The 23,666-nt window shown below is 34.8% G+C and overlaps 1 protein-coding gene across 1 annotated transcript; it reads left to right on the top strand.

Annotated features, from left to right (window-relative positions):
• On the top strand, window positions 1–20,166 carry LOC133328701 (transmembrane protease serine 9-like). Its single transcript, XM_061537279.1, has 10 exons — window positions 1–85; window positions 4,056–4,265; window positions 5,042–5,328; window positions 5,395–5,590; window positions 11,653–11,863; window positions 14,539–14,701; window positions 14,763–15,138; window positions 17,966–18,176; window positions 19,413–19,701; window positions 19,765–20,166. The coding sequence occupies exons 1-10, from the start codon at window positions 1–3 to the stop codon at window positions 20,164–20,166; spliced, it is 2,430 nt and encodes an 809-aa protein (XP_061393263.1).
• The last annotated feature ends 3,500 nt before the right edge of the window (window positions 20,167–23,666 follow it).

Below are 23,666 nucleotides of genomic sequence, written 5' to 3'. Positions count from 1 at the left end.
ATGATAAATAATCCAAAAATACAAATGACAATATCGGGTGTCATAATAATAACAATTGTGTTTGTATTTCAACAATGTCAAGGAAGTAAGTGAATTTAATTTATACAAATGTGGAAATATGTAATTCGGAGTGTTAACAAAGTGTTGAGACGTAAATGTGTTGTAATAAAGAGTGGAGAGATTATGTTTTATAATTGCTTTGTAACAGAGTGCTTGATAGAGTGTGTTTGTTTTCCACCTGTGTGAGAGATAGCGCTACGTATATGTTTTGTTTACATTTGTTGTGAGAATCTATCTCTCTCGGGTTATGCTCACACAATTTCTCTCCATAGTTTCTTTAGTTTGTTGTTTTTATTTAGTGTTTTTCGTTTACAGTTGTGTAGTGAGATCATGTTTTGATTCTCTATAAAGAGTGTTAGTGTGAAGAGAGCATCTTCGTGGCTTTGTTTACATATGTTCACACTCTCAATAGTTTGCTATGATTGTTGTTTTTGTTCCAAGATGTCCTTGCACTGTTATACAGAGAGAGATTATATTTCGATTATTAAGAGTAGAGAAGAGATCATCTTTAGCGGTTTGTTCACTTATTTTTTTGTAGATATATTCATGTGTGTGTTAATCTTAGTAGTTTTTGTTTGTATTCTCTGTGATAAAGTTAATGATGTCTCTTTCTTTTTGCGAAAGTACAATCATTTCCATTATGCATAAGCATGCTCTGCGTATGAGTAATAATGTTTATGATTTTGATAACTTTTTATTGCTTATACGCCCCTACGTATAATACCCCCATTAATATTAATAAAAAAATGTGTAAGGCATAAAAATCATAGCAATTTGCAATTTTTGCCATAAAAGAAAAAAGATTATCATAAAAGAAACCGATGATTGTTTGCTTTTTTATTCTAGGTCTAAATGAAAACAACCATGATTTTAAATTTGATTTTTTTTTAGATATTCGATAAGGTCCTGACTAAAAATAGTTTTATTGTCGAAGCGTTGGAATAAAAAACATTGCATAGTATTTAAAAACAAAGAAAAAAATATTTTTAAAAAATCCAAGCCTATTGATGATCTTAGAAAAAAATACTTTTAACCTGTAAGGAAAGTAGTAAAGTCGGACTGGGCCCACTCATGATACCCACTCACCACATTGGGTATATTCTACAAATGTATCCTAACAGACGTCGCGCCTTTTCGAAGGAACATTGAGATGAAATTGAACGAACCTTAATCTAAATCTAACCCGATTTTCTCGAATCTTAACACACGAGCTATGGTAGGGACAGATTTCCATCTCAAAGGCACGAAAATCCCCATGAACATACAGAACAAAAACAACATCAAGTGTAAATACAAATACATAAAAAACACCAAATTTCTGTAAATACACTTGTCATGAGCGGGCAAATGTAAAAAAGAGGTTGTTAGAAATACTTCAAAGTACCAAACATTCAATTATAGTAACTTCCGTATATTGACAAAATTAGGTGCCGGTTGCTCAAACTTTGGATCTTTAGTGCACAATTTACATTAAATCGGACGAAAATATCTGGGAGGTAAATCTAAATCGGAACCGATTTTAATTTTAGATTTCAAATTTAGAGCAAACCGAAAGGTATATAGGGACTTTGGAGCCCCATTTACCTTAAATCGGACGAAAATATATATGGGTGCTATATATAAATCTGACCCGATTTTCACGAAACTTAGCACATATAATTCTAGGCGTAATTCAGTACACTATGCCAAATTTCGTCCAAATCGAAAGATATATAGGGACTTATGTGCACCATTCACATTAAATCGGACGAAAATATACATGGGACCTATATCTAAATCTCAGTCGATTTTCTAGAAACCTAACACACATCATTCTAGGCTCAAGAAGGAGGGACTGACGGACTTGCATAAATCGACCTAGAAAGTAATTCTATGCATATTCTCAAAAGGAACCATATGTCTATCTCGTTTCCTTTTGCCAGTTACAAACATATGCATAAAGACGTAATACCTTGTACACAGTGTGGTGAAGGGTATAAAAAGTTCTCGCCTATTAATGGTCTTTAAAAAAATATATTTTTAAAAAATCCACGCCTATTGATGGTCGTTGAAAAAAATATTTTAGAAATTCCACTTTTCTTAATAATAATGCATATTAACAATGTAAATAACAAATGCTGCATTTTTCCTAGACAACTTTAACAAAACCAGGGAATTAATGTCAAGCACCCTTAAAAATAGTTCAGTGTCATATTATCATGCGATCGCTGATTAACCATCACTGATAACTAATTGATAATGATTTGCTGATTTTTATAACGTAATTTTATGACGCCAAAAACAATTCAATTAAACAAATATGAAAACAAAGAATAACACCATCGGAATCTGATTCACACGAGTTCTAACTTCCTGCATAGTCATTATTATTTTTTATTGGAAACTGTTGGAAACACCTTAACGTTTACTGCACGCTTATAAACAAATTATAAAATAAAATATTTATTTTTAGCAAACAAAATTACTGTTTAACTATTTATAGAATATTTATAGCAGGCTAATAAAAATAAGATTGTTGATTTTTGGGCATAATCGATATGTTCGGGAATGTTCAGACTAATAAGCAAATGAAAGCATAGAAGTGATTTTCTAAAAATATTTTTTGAAGGAGTTTTTAAAAATATTTTTTCAGAGACCACCAATAGGCTTGGATTTTTATACCTGTGGTATAGGGTATTATGTCTTTGTGCATAAGTTTGTAACAGGCAAAAGGAAACGAGATAGCCACAGGGTTCCTTTTGAGAATATGCATCGAATCACTTTTTGAGTCGATATATGCATGTCCGTTCGTCTGTCCATGTTAAATTGTAAACAAAGTACCGGTCGCATTTAATATCCGATTTGGATAAAATTTGGCACAGCTCATTTATTTGGCCTAAGGACGAACCCGAAAAATCGGTTCAGATTTATATATAGCTCCCATATATAAGTTCGTCCGATTTTGTGTAAATGATGTACCAAAGTCCCTATATATCTTACGATTTGCATGAAATTTGGCACAGCGTAACGAATTAGGCCTAGAATGATGTGTGTTAAGTTTCCTGAAAATCGGTTCAGAGTTAGATATAGCTCTCATATATATTTTTGTCCGATTTAATGTAAATGGTGCTCCAAAGTCCCTATATATCTTTCGATTTGCACGAAATTTGGCATAGCGTATTAAATTATATACAGAATGATGTGTGTTAAGTTTCGTGAAAATCGGTTCAGATTTAGATATAGCTCTCATATATATTTTCGTCCGGTTTAATGTAAATGGTGCACCAAAGTCCTATATATCTTTCGATTTGCACGAAATTTGGCACAGCGTAATGAATTAGGTCTGGAATGATGTGTGTTATGTTTCGTGAAAATCGGTTCAGATTTAGATATAGCTCCCACATATATTTTCGTCCGATTTAATATCTTTCGATTTGCACGAAATTTGGCACAGCGTAATGAATTAGGTCTAGAATGATGTGTGTTAAATTTCCTGAAAATCGGTTCAGATTTACATATAGCTCTCATATATATTTTCGTCCGATTTACTGTAAATGGTCCACCAAAGTCCCTATATATCTCTTGATTCGCACGAAATTTGGCACAGCGTAATGAATTAGGTCTAGAATGATGTGTGTTAAGTTTCATGAAAATCGGTGCAGATTTAGATATAGCTTCTATATCTGACCAAATGAAAAAATTAGTATCTGTGGCAGAATGACATGTTTATGGATCCAATTTCATTTTACCGATCCTTTAAAAATGCGACGTCGGTTAGGATTCATCTGTTGAATATACCCGAAGTGGTGAAGGGTATAATATAGTCGGACTTTACTACTTTCCTTACTGGTTTAAAAATATTTTTTCAAAAACTACCAATAGGCGTGGAGTTTTTAAAAGTATTTTTTCAAATTAAAAAAAAGGTCTACTTATAGGCGAGGATTTTTAAAACTATTTTACCAAGGACGACCCATGGGAGCGGATTTTTAAAAATATTATTTTTTATTTATTTATAGGCACCTTACCTCCTGATGCATCTCTAAGGGATGCAATTCCTTCGAAGGAATCCAAAATCATTGGTGGTTCTCAAATTTCAATTAATGATGCCAAATATCAGGTTTCGCTGCGTTTGGTGGCAAATGAAAATTCTCGCGGCTTTGGCTACGGGCACATCTGTGGCGGTTCGATTATATCGCAAAGAGTTATACTGACAGCTGCCCATTGTTTGATAAAGTAAGTTGTCTGACATTTTTCAAAAAAAAAAAAAAAATCAAATTAAGGGGACCCCCCATTCTCGGGGTCAAAATTTTTGTTGATATAATTCGAATCTACACTGATTAAAGAATGTCTCTACAAAATTTCAAGTGAAAATCTCAAGAACTCTTGAAGATATAGCCGATTTATTGTATCAGCATCAAGTGACGGCTGAAGGGCTTCTCAAACTTTAAACGCGTTTTTCTCTAAACATTTTTTTGCGAATGGCGGGCACGATAACTCAAAAACTAATAACCCAATCGGTTCCAAATTTTGCAACGTTTCTTTGGGAGTGTATAGCTCTCGTATGAACTAGGATAAAGCAAATCGGTGAAGATCTTCCTTATTTTTTAACTTGGTTTTTGGTAAAAAATCGGCGATTTTTCAAAAATATTTTTTCAAAGGTCCACCATTTTGTTAATTTAAGTCAATAATCCCAGTTCATACGAGAGCCAGACATGTACTCTTTCTAACACCGTTGGAATTTTCGGATTCCGATGTTCCAGTGAGGAGTTATCATGCCCGCCATCAAAAATAAGGACTTTTCTTTAATTACAAAAAACAACAACAAAACAATAACAAAATTTTTTTGTAAATTATTTTTCTTCTCTTCTAAATCTTCAATTTTATATGTGCAAAGTTACAAACCTTAACAAGCATTGGTATTGATTTACCAGCCCATTGAAAATCTTGAAAAAATAAAATCGAGAATGGGGGGGTTCCCTTAATAAAAATTAATTTTCTTACAGTTACAACACCGATCCCGAAACTGAACGTAGAGCTGGAGAATTTAAAGTTGTTGTGGGCTCCACACAATTATATGTCAAGGAACCCAATGTCCTGGAATATTATGTTCAGCAAATGGTTAAACATGCCGGTTTTGATCCGGTCAGTATGATCAATGATATCGCGTTGGTAATGATCAATGGTTATATACCATGGAATTGGCCGACGGCAAGGGCAATACATTTAAATGCTATGGAATTGAATATGGGTGTACCGTGTAATGTCAGTGGTTGGGGTAAAACTGAGAGGGTAAGTGGAAGGACAATACTATTGAAAAGAAATTAAAAATAATCTAAATTGTAAATTATTTTCTAGGGCCTTATACCCAACAATTTGCTGTCGACGGTAGTCCGAAGCATATCCTACGACGAATGCGAGGCTTCCTATGGTCATATACCACTGAGCATGATTTGTGCTGGTGATTATTATGTGGGAGGTGTTGATGCCTGTCAGGGTGATTCTGGTGGGCCCATGGTCTGTGCCAACAGTCAAGTTGGTATTGTGTCATGGGGTATTGGTTGCGGTCAGGCATACAAACCCGGTGTTTATACAAATGTTTCGGCATACTACAATTGGATCGTCGCGAAGAATAAAACTTTTGATTATAATGTTTATAGAAATACTGCTGGGAATTTGAAGAATTTGTCACATATTTCAATTGTAATTATTTTAAATTTTTTACTTTTTTTTAAATTTTTGTAGATTTTTTTGGGGGGAAATTTAACAAATGGGCTTATTTTGTAAATTTTATATTAAGGATTAATTAAATTAATCATGAATTGGCATTTTGTTTCATTCCACACGGAATGCCTCATTGGACATTGAGAATTAGGCTTAAATATTGTATTTATATGAATATATGTGATCAAATCTAAAATTGTATATATGTATGTAAATATATTAGAGAAAATATGAATCTATTTTAATAAATAGATATGAATTTAATAATAACACATTTTCAAGAGTTACCATTAAGCGTGGATATTTTAAAAATATGTTCTTAAGGGTCAACAAAAGGTTGATTAAAAAAATATTTTTTCAGGACCCCCAATAAAAGAGATTTTTATAAATCTAAGTTTCAGGATTCAAACTCTATCAGTTCACCCACAATTAAAATTGTACCAAATTTAGTACGCAGTAGTACGTATTTCTAAAACTTCCCATATCACAATTTTACATCTCAACAGTGATCCTGACTAAAAATTTCATGATTCTAGCTCTATTGGTTCACCTAAAATTCGAATTGTACCAAATTTAGTACCCATAAGTATTAATTTGTTAAACTGAATCCTGACCCTATACCTGCATCCCTACAATGATCCTAATTCATTGTTCCATCTCTATCGGTTCACCTAAATCCAAGTTGTATAAATTGTAGTACGATTTAGTACTTTTCGTACACATAAGTAAAAGATGTTCAAAACTACGTACATATCCCAATCCTACACTCCGACGGTAATGTACTTTCAATTTTCAGGATTCCAGCTCGATTTGTACCTCCAAATCAAATTTGTACCAAATATAGTACTTTTCGTACACATGAGTACACGCTTCCCAAACTCTCCTCACATCGACCGAACTTCTCAACCTTAATTTGCATTCCAAATTTCAAGTTTTTAACTCAATCCATTCACATGCTACGAAATTGTACCAAATTTAGTACATTACAGTACCTTTCGGATACTTATAGTTCGAATTGCTACATCTTTTCTACACTCTATCAGTGACCCTCAATCCAAATTTCAGAGTTCTAGCCTTACTGGTATGCCAAATACAAATGATACCATATTTAGTACTTTTCGTACCGTTCTAGTACGAATTTCCAAAAACTCAGCCTTATCTGACACCTTTGGACCTAGAGTGACCCTCACCTAGCTTCAGATTCAAGATTCTAGCTTCAGCCGTTTCTTCTGGGTTTTGATGAATCAGTCATTATAATTTGTGAACACGATACATGCCACAGTTATGGACCAATCTTCACAAAATTTTGCATGTAGGATGGGTTCTGGCCAATGAAGACCCCTATTGTTTTTGGTAAAGATCGGTTAATATTTAGGGCATGAAATGGACCAAATACTAAATTTTTGTCGGTTTTTCTGGTAGCTGGTGTATATCGAGATTAGTACAATTTGGCTAGAAGAATGCATGCCCAATGACAACATCCTGTGTCCCGTGCACAAAAAAGGAGACAAGACGATATGTGCGAACTATAGAGGAAGAAGTCTCCTTCCCATCGCATATAAAGTGCTATCCAGCGTACTGTGTGAACTACTGAAGCCAATGGTCAATGACATTATTGGACCATACCAATGCAGCTTCAGACCTGGCAAATTCACCTACCCGTTCAGAGGTGTTTAAAGTCATGTCTGCATTTGACATTCCTGCAAACTTAATTCGGCTATGCAGGATAACTTTAACTGGCACAAGATCAGCAGTTAAATTCGGAAAGGACCTCTCGGAGCCCTTTAATACCGAACGAGGATTCAGACAAGGTGGCAGTTTGTCGTGTGACCTTTTTAACGTCCTGCTGGAAAAGGAAAGGGTCATACGAGACGCAAAGGTTAACAGGAATGGCACTCTGTACACCAAACAACACATGTTACTTGCCTGCACCCATGACATCGATATTATTGGTCGAACACTGAGAGCGGTAACAGACACCTTCGAACAAATGGAGAAGGAGCCTGACAAAGTGTTTATGACAGTAAATGGGGAGAAGACCAAGCTGATGGAATCAACGCGCAAGACGTCCAGTAGACTCGAACCAACTGTGGAACTTGAGAACTACAGCTTCGAGGTAGTCAACGATTTTATATACCTTGTTACCGCCATAAATAAAATGAATGACATCAGTTTTGAAATTCGGAGAAGGATTGTGATGGCCATCAGATGATACAGCTGATACTATGGTCTGAGCAAACGACTCAAAAGTAAGGCCACCTCCCTGCAGACCAAACTCACAGTCTAAAAGACGCTGATACTACCCGTGCTGTTATATGGATCTGAAGCATGGGTGCTTGCACAAGCAGATGAGGTAGCTCTTGGAGTGTTTGACAGAAAAAATTCTCCGAAAGATCTATGGGCCAATCTGCGTTGACGGTGATTATCGCCTTCGAATGAACCATGAGCTGTACCAGCTATTCTCGGACATCGACATTGTAAGACGTATTGAGCTCCAGTGACTACGTTGGCTAGGTCATGTTGTGAGAATGGATGAAGATGTCCTAGTCCAGAAGTCATATAAAAGCGAACCAAATGATGGTTCACGCAGAAGGGGAAGGCCACGAAGAAGATGGAAAAATCATGTGGAGGGCAACATTGCCGAATATGATCATTCAAATTAGAAAAACTGCGCAAAAGACCGACGCGCCTTGAAATCTTTTTTTAAGCTCGGCTTATGAAATGAAGATTCCTTCACAAGCCAGCTAAGTAAGTAAGTAACCCATTACCACACTAGTGGGAGATCGAAATTTTTCATAATGATCCATGTATAATCAAGGACAACGCCTATCATGATCTGATAAAAAATTTGGGATGAAGTGGCCGAAAACTTAATTTTTTGTTTTTTTTTTCGAGGCGATCTATAGCCCACAATTGAAAGCCGAACATCATAACAAAACCCACGGTGAAGGGAATCTGGACCAGTAGTTAGAAGGGCTGTACTCAAAATTAGTAATATTTGTTAACCTCCAATCGGTCAAGAGGGTGCAAATATCACGAACTATTGCCCAACCTCAGAATATAGAACCACAAAAAGTTGGATTTTCGTGGAAGTTGTGTAGGGTATCATATGGTCGGCCCCGTCCGACTATACTGCTCCGTTCACTGGTTTAAAAATATTGTTTTCATAGATCGTCAATAATAATATTAAGAAACCGGGAGTTTTTATACCCTTCACCACTCTGTGGAACAGGATCTATGTCTTTGTCTATGTTTGTAACAGGCAAAAGGAAACGAGATAGACACATGGTTCCTTTTGAGAATATGCATAGAATCACTTTCTGAGTCGATTTACGCATGTTACGCATGTTAAATTTTAAACAAAGTACAGGTCGCATTTATGATCCGAATTGGATGAAATTTGGCATAGCTCATCTATTTGGCCCAAGGACGAGCCCTATTGAAATTGGGAAAAAGGGTTCAGATTTAGATATAGCTCCCATATAAATTTTCGTCCGATTTTAGGTAAATGGTGCTCCAAACTCCTTATATATCCTTCGATTTGCACGAAGTTTGGCACAGCGTACTGAATTAAGTCTAGAATGATATGTGCAAAGTTTCGTTAAAATCGCTTCAGATTTAGATATAGCTCCCATATATCTTTTCGCCCGATTTAAGGTAAATGGTGTACCAAAGTCCCTATATATCTTTCGATTTGCACGAAATTTGGCACAGCGTACTGAATTAAGTCTAGAATGATATGTGCAAAGTTTCGTTAAAATCACTTCAGATTTGGAAATAGCCGATTTAAGGTAAATGGTGCACCAAATTCCATACTAAATTAGGTCTAGAATAACGTGTGTTAAGTTTCCCATATATATTTTCGTCCGATTTAAGGTAAATGGTGCTCCAAAGTCCCTATATATCCTTCGATTTGCACGAAATTTGGCACAGCGTACTGAAATAGGCCTAGAATGATGTGTGCTAAGTTTCGTGAAAATCGATTCAGATTTAGATATAGTTCCCATATATATTCGTCCGATTTAAGGTAAATGGTGCACCAATGTCCCTATATATCCTTCGATTTTCACGAAATTTGGCATAGCGTACTGAATTAAGTCTAGAAAGAGGTGTGCAAAGTTTCATGAAAATCGGTTCAGATTTAGATATAGCTCTTATATATATATTTTAGTACGATTTAAGGTTAATAATGCATCAAAGTTCCGTTATATCCTTGGTTTTTCACGAAATTTGACATAGCGTACTGAATTTAGTCTAGAACGGTAAGTGTTATAATTCATGAAAATCGGTTCATATTTAGATATAGCCCCCATATATATTTTCGTCCGATTTAATGTAAATGGTGCACCACCCTTCCTATATATCCTTCGATTTGCAATTTGAAATTTGGCATGGTGTACTGAATTGAATTTATAATGTTGTGTGTTACATTTCGGAAAAATCGATTCAGATTTCGATATAGCTCCCACATATACATATTTATTTTTTTACGATTTTTTAAAAATATATTTTCAACGACCATCAATAGGCGTCAATTTTTAAAACGACTATCAATAGACGTAGATTTCTTTAAAAATATTTTTTTAGGAGAATAATTTTTTTGTAATCAATTTTGTAGTACAGTGTTTGTTATCACCAATATCGACGCATATGTAGTTCAAGGTGTTTATTATTTTATAAACATTTTATTTTGGACTTACCATCTTCAGTCTTATCACAATGATATACGATTGCGGACACGGAATAGCCACCATGACCATTTCAATGGAACCACAAACATTTACGGGTTTCAAAATTGGCTATGTCAATGTCCCTAATAACAATAACCATCATCGTAATCTTTGTCAACAACAACATCACATACATACAATGAAGAATGGGTAATTTGGGACAAATTGTCGCTATTGGACACTGACAAGTACTTGAGAAGTTATTTCAAATTAATATTGAATATGGTGATGAAAAAAAAAAAACAATAACAATAATAAAAGATAACTATTTATATTAAATTGAAATTAAATTTTTAATGAGGAAAAATTTGGGGGTAAATTAAAAATTAAATGAATCGAAATAGAAGAAGTTAAAAAAAGGCGTTATGGTCGGGCAAGTCGAATTTGCGGTACCCTTCGCCAGTAGAAAGTACGCCAAACAAAAGTCTCAACGTCTGAAATTAACCAGGTCGGTAACTGGTTTTTCTGTAGAAAACACCCCAAAGATCTGAGTGGTTGGAAAATACTGACCTATGGTCATTGGAATTTTTTCTATTGAAAAAATATCGATTTGTTGTTGTTGGTCCCTATTTAAAGTTCCATAAGAAATTCGCTGTCACTTTGACGTTAAACGTTTATCGAATGAACCCACATTTATTCGAGTCTATCACTCCAGAAAGGGGAAATATAACGACAATGGAAGACCCAAACCACCCTACAAAAGTGGACCCTATGTTATGTTACTGAACCCTATGTTACTGTACACTCCTACAAATTTTCAAATCAGAAATATGTTATTCTGATTAGATTAAATATTTAAACAAAAATAACAACAACAAAATCAAGGATGGGTGTCAATTTTCCGTCACTGATAATCTCTGGCCATGCAGCTAAAGTTGTTTTATTTATTTTTATTTTTTATCTTTAGGTCATAGACTTGATATTGACCGACAATTTTCCAACGTTTATCGACGATCATTTGGATTTTAGCCATTCGCGGTTAAGGTAGTCAGAACGAAGAAGAGCCCCCAAATTGAATCTATTTTTTAACGTCATGGCACTAAGGTGGACTGTCTTTGTGGTTACTTTGGCGTTTCTGATTGGACAATCATGTGAGTAATGAGAAAAGGTGTAACAAGATATAAAGGAAAGTGGAAATAAAAATGGATTGCCAAAATTTCAGTATGTGCCCCGCGATCGGATATCTTCGGAATTGGTAGGCTACAAGATCCCCGTATTATCAATGGAACCGAGGCCACCTTGGCAAATACAAAACATCAAGTTTCAATTAGACGTCGTATTAATGATGACTACTACTTTGGTATGGGTCACATTTGTGGTGGTTCCTTGATATCCGAAAATGTTGTCCTGTGTGCCGGACATTGTTTCACAGAGTAAGTTTCAAATAAAAAATGTGGAATATTTTTCTAGTGAAAAAATCACTCGTCTGTGAAAATTGTTTCTAAGAAAAAAACAGTGAGCGGAGCAGTATAGTCGGACGGGGCCGACCATATGATACCCTACAGAACTTCTACGAAAATCTATCTTTCTGTGGTTCTATATATTCTGAGCTTGGGCAATATTTCACGATATTTGCACCCTATTGACTGACAAGATGTCAACAAATATTTTTAATATTCAGTAGACGAGGGGTGTACTTGTCCAGATTCTGTTTACCGTGGGTTATGTTGTGATGTTGGGCTTTCAATTGTGGCCTATAGATCGACTCGAAAGCAAAAAAATAAAAAGTTAAGTTTTTAGTCCACTTCATCCCAACATTATTATCTGATCATCACAGAAAATTATAGGCGTTGTCGTTGACCATAACGGGAATCTCGTGGAAAATTACAAAGCGATCAGCGCTATATTTCCGCCCTCTAGTGTGGTAATGAGTTACTAAATAATATATGAATACCTGCAAATATTTAAGTGTAACTTCCACATCCGAGTACGTACGACAATATAATTGGTATCAATTTAAAGGTCAACCACTCCGCTTCGATACACTATCAACTTATTGGGTCTATATCCTTCAGGAGTAAATATATACACCATATAATACAAATTTTGTAAATTTTCACACAAAAGTCAGAGTCCATTTGACCCGCTAATATTGACAGATTTTTATCAAAACAAGCATGCTTATTCTTTGGCGCAATTCCCTTCTCCATGCAAAAATTCGGCCTCTGGAGGGACCAGAAAAACCGACAGAAATAAAGTTTTTGGTCCATTTCATCCCCTAAATATTAGCCGATCTTTTCCAAAAATAATAGGGGTCTTCCTTGGCCAGAACCCATCCTACATAAAAAATTTCTCGAAGATTGGTCCATAACTGTGGTCTGTATCGTGTTTAAAAATTATAATGGACAGCCGGACGGACGGACACACATGTCTAGATTGACTCAGCTAGTCGAAATATGAGGGTCGGTATACTTGAAAGTGGGTCTAGGATCAATATTTCGCGGCGTTACAAACTTTTGGAGCTGCACAAAGCTATAATACCCTGACAACATAGTTGTGTAGGGTATAATTATCGACCTGGGGTCTGTGGAATTTTTTCCATAAAAAAATCATTGACCTGGAGTCTGTGGATTTTTTTTCTATAGAAAAAACATCACCGAGACGGGGTCTGTGGAATTTTTTCTAAAGAAAAAAGTCACCGACTTGGGGTCTGTGAAAGATTTTCTATAGAAAAAATCACCGAAGGTCGACGGACTTTTTTCTACAGTCCTGTGGTCTGCGGAATATTTTCCAATCCTCATTTTTATACCCTTCACCACACTGTGGTACAGGGTATTATGTCTTTGTGCATATGTTTGTAACAGGCAAAAGGAAACGAGATAGACCCATGGTTCCTTTTGAGAATATGCATAGAATCACTTTTTAAGTCGATTTAAGCATGTCCGTCCGTCTGTCCGTCTGTCTGTCCATGTATTTTTGTGAGCAAAGTACAGGTCGCATTTATGATCCGAATTGGATGAAATTTGGCACAGCTCATTTGTTTGGCCCAAGGACGAACCCTATTATATATATTTTCATCTGATTTATGGTAAATGGTGTACCAAAGTCCCTATATATCATTCGATTTGCACGAAATTTGGTATAACATACTGAACTGGGCCCAGAGTGATGTCTGCAAAATTTCGTTAAAATCGGTCCAGATTTAGATATAGCTCCCATATATAGTTTCTTCCGATTTCATGTAAATGGTGCACCAAAGTCCCTATATATCTTTCGATTTGCACGAAATTTGGTATAATGTACTGAATTGAGCCTAGAGTGATGTCTGCCAAGTTTCGTAAAAATCGGTCCAGATTTAGATATAGCTCCCATATATAGTTTCGTCCGATTTCATGTAAATTGTGCACCAAAGTCCCTATATATCTTTCGATTTGCACGAAATTTGGCATAAGGTACTAAATTGAGCCTAGAATGATGTCTGCCAAGTTTTGAAAAAATAGGTATAGATTTAGATATAGCTCCCATATATAGTTTCGTCCGATTTCATGTAAATGGTGCGCCAAAGTCCCTATATATCTTTCGATCTGCACGAAATTTGGCACAGCGTAATGAATTAGGTATAGGATGATGTGTGTTAAGTTTCCTGAAAATCGATAGTAAGATATAGCTCCCATATATCTTTCAATTTGCACGAAATTTTGGCACAGCGTACTGAATGATGTCTAGAATGATGTGTTAAGTTTCCTGAAAGCGGTTTAGATTTAGATATAGCTTCTATATCTGACCAAATGGAACATTTAGTATCGGTTGCAGAATGACATGCATGGATCCAATTTCATTTTACTGGTCCTTTAAAATGCGACGTCTATTAGGATTCATCTGTTGTATATACCAAAGTGGTGAAGGGTATCATATAGTCGGTCCCGTCCGACTTTACTACTTTCCTTACTGGTTTCTTATTGTTTTTTTATATTTTTTTTAGTCAAGTAGCCTTCGATGGTAGCTATTTGCCTGATGACGAGTTCTTTGTGACCATGGGAAATTTGGATCGATTTGAACAGAACAACAACACCTTAAAGTTCGATATTAAAAAAATCGAAAAACATAGACAAGTATTTAACTTCTCCACGTACGAAGATGACATTGTTGTGATCATATTGAATGGCACAGTTCCCGCTGACCATCCCACCGTGAAACCAATTGTACTCAACGATGGAGAATTGAAAAATGGTACTGTGTGTCAAGTTACTGGCTGGGGTGTAACGGAAGAGGTAAGTCCGAAAAATTACGTGCAATGTGAATTTCTTATAACTGTATTTTTAATCGATTTAGGGCTACAATTCGGATGTCTTAATGACTGTCGATGTCCCCTATATTCCACCAAATGTGTGCCGCAAAGAATCGGCTTATTTGGAATTGATCAGACCCGGTATGATGTGTGCTGGTTATTTAGAAGGTGAACGTGATGCCTGTCAGGGTGATTCTGGTGGTCCATTGGTTTGTAATAATCGTCAGGCCGGTATTACCTCTTGGGGTAGCGGTTGTGCTCTACCATTGAAGCCTGGTGTCTATACTGATGTTGCCTTCTATAAGGATTGGATTTTTCAAAAGATAGCAGAAAATAATGGCACATTGCCAAAATTCGCCGGCAACGGATCAATGTCGATAAATAATGGTTCCATGTTGTTGGCTGCTATTGTGGTGACATGTAATGTGATATTTAAAATGTTTTAAATAAAAAAGATGGATTTAATATTTGGAATCAGATTTTTTTAAATTTGTTTTCTATAGAAAAAATTTTCAAGAACTACAGGACGGATACTTTTTCTATAGAAAAAGTTCTAAATAATGACAATTGGGAGACTGCTTCTATTGAAACAGTTCTCAACGACACAAGGACTTTAACTTTTTTCTATAGAAAAAAAATTATCAATGACCCCAGGACTTTTTTCTATAGAAAAAAAAAATACGCAAAGACATCAGGACGTTGACACTTTTCTATAGAAAAAGTTCTCAACGACCCCAGAACTTGCGTCAACGAACCAACAACGACCCCATGTCGTTGATTTTTATTTATTTTCCCTAGGGAAATGTATAAAATGTCCTTCCTGGCTTCATTGATCTTTATACCCTTCACCACACTGTGGTACAGGGTATTATGTCTTTATGCATATGTTTGTAACAGGCAAAAATAATCGAGATAGACCCATGGTTCCTTTTGAGAATATGCATAGAATCACTTTCTGAGTCGATTTATGCATGCCCGTCTGTCTGTCCGTCCATGTATTTTTGTTAACAAAGTACAGGTCGCATTTATGATCCGATTTGGATGAAATTTGGCACAGGTCACTTAATTGGCCCAAGGACGAACCCTATTGAAATTGGAGGAAATCGGTCCACGTTTAGGCATAGCTCCCCCAATTTTCGGTATTTTGAGGTTATTTAGCGCCTTTTTTAACTGAATTCGCTGAAATTTGGTACTTTGAGTTCTTATTGGGTAGCAAATCTAAAAAATTATAAATATAGGTCCATTTTTTCGGATAGTCCCCATATAAGGGTACCCCCAATTTTCGGTATTTTGGGGGTTTTGATCGCATTTTTCGACCGAATTCGCTGAAATTTGGTACTTTGAGTTCTTTTTGGGTAGCAAATCTCCCTACAAAAAATTATAAATATAAGTTAATTTTTTCGGATAGTCCACATATAAGGGTATCCCCAATTTTCGGTATTTTGGGGTTCTTGAGCTCGTTTTATAACTGAGTTCTCTGAAATTTTGTACCTTGGGTTCTTATTGGGTACCAAATTACTCCACTAAAAATTATAAATATAGTTCCAGTTTTACCGGCAGTCCCCATATAACGGTACCCCCAAATTTTTGGTATTTTGGGGGTTCTGATCGTATTTTTCGACCGAATTGACTGTAATTTAGTACGGCGAGTTCGTCGATTTCAACTTATTGACGCACCAAACTCCCAATAGTGATCCGATTGAGACAAAATTTTGCACAGAGTATTGAATTAGGTATATATAGTTATATGCCAAGTTTTGTTGAAATCGGTTCAGATTTAGATATAGCTTCGATTTATAGTTTCGTCCGATTTAATGTAAATAGTGCACCAAACTCCCAATAGTGGTCCGACTAAAGCAAAATTGTGCACAGAGTACTGAATTAGGTCCCGACTGATGTATGTGAAATTTTGTTGGAATCGGTTCAGATTTAGACATAGCTGCTATATATAGTTTCGTCCCATTTTATGTAAATGAAGCTCCATACTGCCAATATTTATCCGATTGAGACAAAATTTTGCACAGAGTACTGAATTAGGTCCCGAAATTTCTATATATACAGGATATTGTAGATACTAACATGTCTTGCATGTACCCATAGTGGTGAAGTGTATCATATTGTCGGCCCCGTCCGCCTTTTGAACTTTCCTTATTTTCTGTTGAAGGAGTGCTGAGGATCACAAGTGGAAGATTTTTTCTATTCTCAAAGATCACAGGTGGTTATTTTTTCTATTGAAAATAAATCAATGGACTCAAAAGCTAAATATTTTAATTATTTCTCAAGAAATCTCAAGATATAGAAAAAATAGATATAGAAAAAGAGATATAGAAAAAAAGACATAGAAAAAAATTCAGACCTGGGGTCTGTGGATTTGTTTCTATAGAAGGAAATATCAGACCTGGGGTCTGTAGACAAAAACGATAGAAAAAAATTAAAATACCCTTGGTCTGAAATTTTTTCTATAACCACGGACTTTATTTTTTATATCGGATTAATTTAAAGCAGGCCTGTAATTCTTCGAATCCGAAATTTGTCCTCATCTATATCAGTACATCTTTACCTCCTGACATTTGGTTCTGAATCTTACAATTCTGCCTATTCACTATAATTTTGACATTGATCTTTTATCAAATGAATCAACTTTTACTAGAATTTATCAGTCCCGCAAAGTGGGAAATACGACGACAATGGGAAATCCAAACTACAACCTAAAAATAAAAAATCAGGAAAACACCCCAGAGGCAATAAAAACAAACCCCATCGAGATACCCAGAAATCCAACAGAGCTATGTTACGTACTGCACACACAAAAAAGAATTTTCAAATCAGAAATACGTTATTCCGATTAGATTAAATATTAAAAAAAAAAAACAAAAGACAACAACAAAATTATGGTTGGGTGTCAATTTCCCGTCACTGATAATCTCCGATCGTGCATTTAATGTTACTTTTTTATTTTATTCTATGAAAACAATTTTAGGCAATAAATTATCACTTCTTTTAGGGACTCAAAATTGATATTGACCAACAATTGGCCAACGTTTATCGTCGATCATTCTGATTTTAGCCATTCACGGTTAAGGTAGTCAGAACGAAGAAGAACCCAAATATATTCTATTTTTGGACATCATGGCATTAACGTGGACTCTCTTCGTGGTTACTTTGGTTTTTCTGGTTGGAAATTCATGTGAGTAGAGGGGATGTCGGAAGGAAATATAAAGGAAAATAACAAATCGTCAAATTTCAGTATGTGCCCCGCCATCGGATATCTTCGGAATTGGTAGGCCACAAGATCCCCGTATTATCAATGGAACTGTGGCGACTTTGGCAAATACTAAACATCAAGTTTCTATTAGACGTCGTCTAAATGATGGTTACTTCTTTGGTACCGGACATATTTGTGGTGGTTCTTTGATTTCCGAAAATGTGGTGCTGTGTGCCGGACATTGTTTCACAGAGTAAGTTTCGAATTGAAACCAGGAAATGGGCGCGTGATATAAAAATATCAAAACTGGGTCTGTGAAATTTTTGTATAAAAAAATCAGACTTTTTGTCTGTGGATTTTTTTTATAGAAAAAATCACCGAACTGGGATCTGTGGATTTTTTTTTTGTAGAAAAAAATGACCGACCTTTAGTCTGTGGAATTTTTTCTATAGAAAAAAGTCACCGACCTGGGGTCTGTGGAATTTTTTCTATAGAAAAAAGTCATCGACCTGGGGTCTGTGGAATTTTTTCTATAGAAAAAAATCACCGACCTGGGGTCTGTGGAATTTTTTCTATAGAAAAAAGTCACCGACCTGGGGTCTGTGGAATATAGAAAAAAGTCACCGACCTGGGGTCTGTGAAATTTTTTGGAATTTTTTTTACAGAAAAATATTGGTCTTTGGGCCTGTGGAATTATTTTATAAAAAATCACCGAACTAGGATCTGTGCAATTTTTTTCTATAGGAAAAACATCGCCGACTTGGGATCTGTAGATTTTTTTTCTATAAAAAAAATCACAAAGCTGTATTCTTTGGATATTTTCTATACAAAAAATCACCTAAATGGGGTCTGTGAAATTTTTTTCTATAGAAAAAAAATGACCGACCTGGGGTATATAGAAAAAAAAAACAACAGACCTGGATTCTGTAAAATTTTTCCATAGAAAAGGTCAGCGCCATGTGGTAGGTGGAATTTTTTGCTATAGAAAAAAATCACCGAACTGGGGTCTGTGGATTTTTTATAAAAAAAAATCACTGACCTGGAATTTTTCTATAGATAAAAACAACCGACCTGGATTCTGTGAATATTTTTCTATAGAAAAAATTACCGGTCAGTTAAAATTTTCCATAGAAAAAATCAATGCCTTGGTGTCGGTGGCAATTTTTTTTATAAAAAAAACTCACCTGTGGATATTTTTCTATAGAAAAAATTTTGGAACTGTGGTCGTTGGATTTTTTTTTCTAAAAAAATATCGAACTTGTGGACTGTGAAATTGTTTTCTACAAAAAACAGCAGTCCTGCGGTCCGCCAAATGTTTCTCTATAGATAATAACAGCAGTACTGTGGTCTTTTGATTTTTTTCTCTATGGAAAAAGCAAAAGTCCTGTGATCTGACGATTTTTTTCAACAGAAAAAAATGTCAGTCCAGTGCTCTGCCAATTTTTTTCAGAACCTAATTTTTCTAATTATTTTCTTTTTATATTTTCAGTCAAGTAGCTTTCAATGGTAGCTATTTGCCTGATGAAGACTTTATTGTGGTCATGGGAAATTTGGATCGTTTTGAACAGAACGAAAACACCTTAAGGTTCGATATAAAAAAAGTCGAAAAATATAGACAAGTATTTAACTTCTCCTCGTACGAAGATGATATTGTTGTGGTAATATTAAATGGTACTGTTCCCGCCAATCACACCACCGTGAAACCAATTGTACTCAACGATGGAGAATTGAAAAATGGTACTGTGTGTCAAGTTACTGGCTGGGGTGTAACCGAAGAGGTGTGTCCGAAAAAAAATACTTACAATACACATTTCCTATAATTGTTATTTTTTTCATGAAAGGGCTACTCATCTGATGTTTTAATGACCCTCGATGTCCCCTATATTCCACCAAATGTTTGCCGCAAAGAATCAGCCTATGCGGAATTGATCAAACCCGGTATGATGTGTGCAGGTTATTTAGAAGGTGAACGTGATGCCTGTCAGGGTGATTCAGGTGGTCCATTGGTTTGTAAGAATGTTCAGGCTGGTATTACCTCATGGGGTAGTGGCTGTGCTCAACCTTTGAAGCCTGGTGTCTATACCGATGTAGCTTACTATAAGGATTGGATTCTACAAAAGGTAACAGAAAATAATGGCACATTGCCAAAATTCGCCGGCAACGGATCAATTTCGATAAATAATGGTTCGATGTTATTAGCAGCTATTTTGGTTACACTTAATGTGATATTTAAAATGTTTTAAATAAATAAATATAATAATATTTTTAAAAATATATATTAATGAATCGGGTTCCTGAGTTTTATTTTTGACACAATTAATACAATATTTTTTTAATTTTTTTGTTTTTAAATAAATATATGAAACATATTTTTTGGAGACCTTATCTAAGGACCTACAAGAAGGGTGAAATTTTAACATACTTTTTGGAGCCCTAATGAAGGCGTGGATTTTTTAAAAACACTGGTAGGCCCTGGCAAATCCGGTTTTTTTTTTAATTAATAAAATTTAAAAAAAAATACACATACCCTTGGTTTGATCAGACCCCAGTTTTGATATTTTTCTATAGAAAAAAATCACACACCCTAGGTCTGATATTTTTATAGAAACAATTTAAGGACCTTAGGTCTGTTATTTTTTGGTGTCTGGTCAGATATTTTTTTTATAAAAAGATCCGAAGACACTGGGTCTCATATTTTTTCTATAGTAAAAAAAAAATTCCACAAAATTCTAAATGATCCACAGACACTTGATCTGATATTTTTCTATAGAAAAAAATCCACAGACCCTTGGTCTGATATTTTTTTTCTGTAGAAAAATATTACTTAAATATTATAACAAGGTCGGTTATATTTCACAAATTGCACAAATCGCGATCGGTTATTCTTCTATCGAATTGTTTTCACAGTCGGTGATTATTTTTAATTAACCGTTACTTTTAAAAGTTTGTGTAAAAGCTTTTAAAATAAATTCCTGTAATTTCATAAGCTTTTATACTTTTTTTAATTTCTGAATTGTTAAAGCTTTTATCTCATTTATAAATTTGAAGCTTTTTTTTTGAAAAATTTTATATTGCGGTCTTTCCCAAATTCTTATCAAAATCAATGAGTTAAGTAGTGCTGCTACCAAAAGTTGTTGGTTATTTGCGTTAAATGTTATTTTGGAGTATTACCAATACTGCTTATCATATTATTTTCATATAATGAATATCGCGTGCGGCGCATATAGATTTTTAACCGGTTTGAACTGGTTCCACTAAAATAATAATCTAATAAATCTCAATATTTTGTGTTAAAAAATTCCGAATAATTTTGATAATAATTGCATAGTGAATGAGTGCAAAGGGACATTTTAACAAGTGAAGGTTACTTCCTCACAACTAGGTCGAGGGTCTATTCGAAGTAATATAGACTGCGAGTGATACAGTTTTTTTGTTATTAATTAATTAGGAAATACTCACACACATAAATCATTTTAATACGACCTGTCAACATCCAGCGTGACGGATATGTCCAAATCGACATAGATTTTATACTGATCAAAATCCGATAATATTATTAAAATATTTTTCATATTCTTGAATTAGGAAACTTTTTGGGGAATATTAATAAAAAATCATATTCGGTTTCTAGGCAGTGACCCACCCGATTGGTGGTATTCAACCCATCCACCGGTCTGTCCACGCTAAATTGTAAACAAAGTACAGGTCGAATTTTTGATTCGAATTGGATGAAATTTGAAATTGGGAAAAATCAGTTCAGATTTAGATATAGCTCCCATATATATTTTCATTCGATTTTATGTGAATGGTGCACCAAAGTCCCTATATATCCTTCGATTTGCATGAAATTTGGCATAGCGTTCTGAATTGAGTCTAGAATGTTGTGTGGTAAGTTTAAGGAAAATCGGTTCAGATTTCGATATAGCTCCCATATATATATTCGTCCGATTTTATGTAAATGGTGCACCAAAGTCCCTATATATCGTTCGATTTGCACCAAATTTGGCATAGCGTGCTGAATTAAGTTTAGAATGATGTGTGTTAGGTTTCGTGAAAATCGATTCAGATTTCGATATAGCTCCCATATATATTTTCCTCCGATTTAGGGTAAATAGTGCACCAAAGTCCCTATATATCCTTCGATTTTCACGAAATTCGGCATAGCGTACTGAATTGAGTCTAGAATGATGTGCGGTAAATGTCGGGAAAATCGGTTCAGATTTCGATATTGTAAGGATATGTAGGGGCTCAGTCGGACTTTCATCTGAGTTCATGCAAATTATGAACCAAATAATAAACGTTTATCCAATCGAAATAAAATTGCATTTTTTCATAGATTTCAGAATCTGTATGGGTTGATTTAAATCAGTTCAAATATCATGTGATCACATATTTAATTTCGTTCGAATGTATTTCAATGGTCCTCCAACGATGCTATGTCTGTTCTATCTACAGCATAAAGTACATATGACTATCTCTTTTATGTATCCAAAGTGGTGAAGGGTATCATATAGTTGGCCCCGTCCGACTTTTGAACTTCCCTTATTGTTTTTTACCTACCAAATGTTATTAATATAGCCCGATCTTTGGGTATACCATCCATACATACATCCAGGCACTTTATTTATTTTTGTTGTTGCATTTCTATCCGAAGTGAAATAAATTTAAGTTATGAAGAGGGTCAACAATTACTTTACTGAACATTTTCCAAGTTTCTACATAGCCCCCATGCAAAGCTTAATTTTTCAAACTGACTGAAGTTTTACCTTTTCTTTTCTTTGGCATAGTCCAGGCCGATTTAAAGTATTAAAAATCTGCACCTCATAGTGGAGTATAAAATGTTTGGCCCTGCCGAACTTAACGAAATTTGTACTTATTTGTATCCTTCAATATTTTTATAAAATAACTGCGCAGCCCATTTTCGGTTCTATAAAATTTTTGTTAGTATTGTTATTTTTGTGTTTATTGTTGTCCAAGAAGACCTTTAGCCCTTATTGTTTTTTTCATTCCGAATTCTTTTTTTTTTCAAATTTGTATGTTTCAAAAATGCTCATGTGTGTTATTCGTATTGCGAATATAAAGTGGTCAATTGATTATCAGACTTCAAGTCTAGACATTTATAATAAAGACATTAAAAATAGCACAACAATCTTTAATACAGCGGGTGTTCAAATTGGAAGGAACAGATTGCCCTCAAACAATGCGAAATAATTTAAATTATTTAATTAAAAACTATTTTTACATGAATTGGAAACTATTTGAGAAAAGCTGAAATGTAATAACTGTGATCTTTTTATATCTTTTTGTATTAATTTTTTAAAATATTCTAAATATTTCGTATTTCAGACACCCACCTGTCACGCCTTTATTATCGGTGAAACTTTCCAATAACTGCAAGAATATCACAAATTAAAGACAAGAACAAGAACCAAACTAGTTATAGGAAATAGTGACCAATTATAATCTAAAATATCATACTCGTACTATATCGTGGGGAAATTTTTGTGTTTAAATATTTTATTGACGTCACATTTTGTTATCGGAATGCCCACAACAATTGGATACCAAATAATGGGGGTTTTGTGAGCACGTGAACTTTAGCTATACAGTACAGGTTCAGTAAACGTTTCACAACGTGTCGATACAACAACATGTGTTGAATGTTATTTACATTTTTTATTATATATTTTAAATAAATTAATTCATTTCATCAAAATTTAGCCATGCTTTAGCAATTAAATTA

The sequence above is a fragment of the Musca vetustissima genome, unplaced genomic scaffold, assembly GCF_032173495.1.
Source record: "Musca vetustissima isolate MV318-11 ecotype Yass unplaced genomic scaffold, APGP_CSIRO_Mvet_v1 utg23446, whole genome shotgun sequence".
NCBI classification, from domain to species: Eukaryota; Metazoa; Arthropoda; class Insecta; order Diptera; family Muscidae; genus Musca; species Musca vetustissima.
Note: the sequence above shows the minus strand (reverse complement) of the source record. Positions and strands in the feature narration are given on the sequence as shown.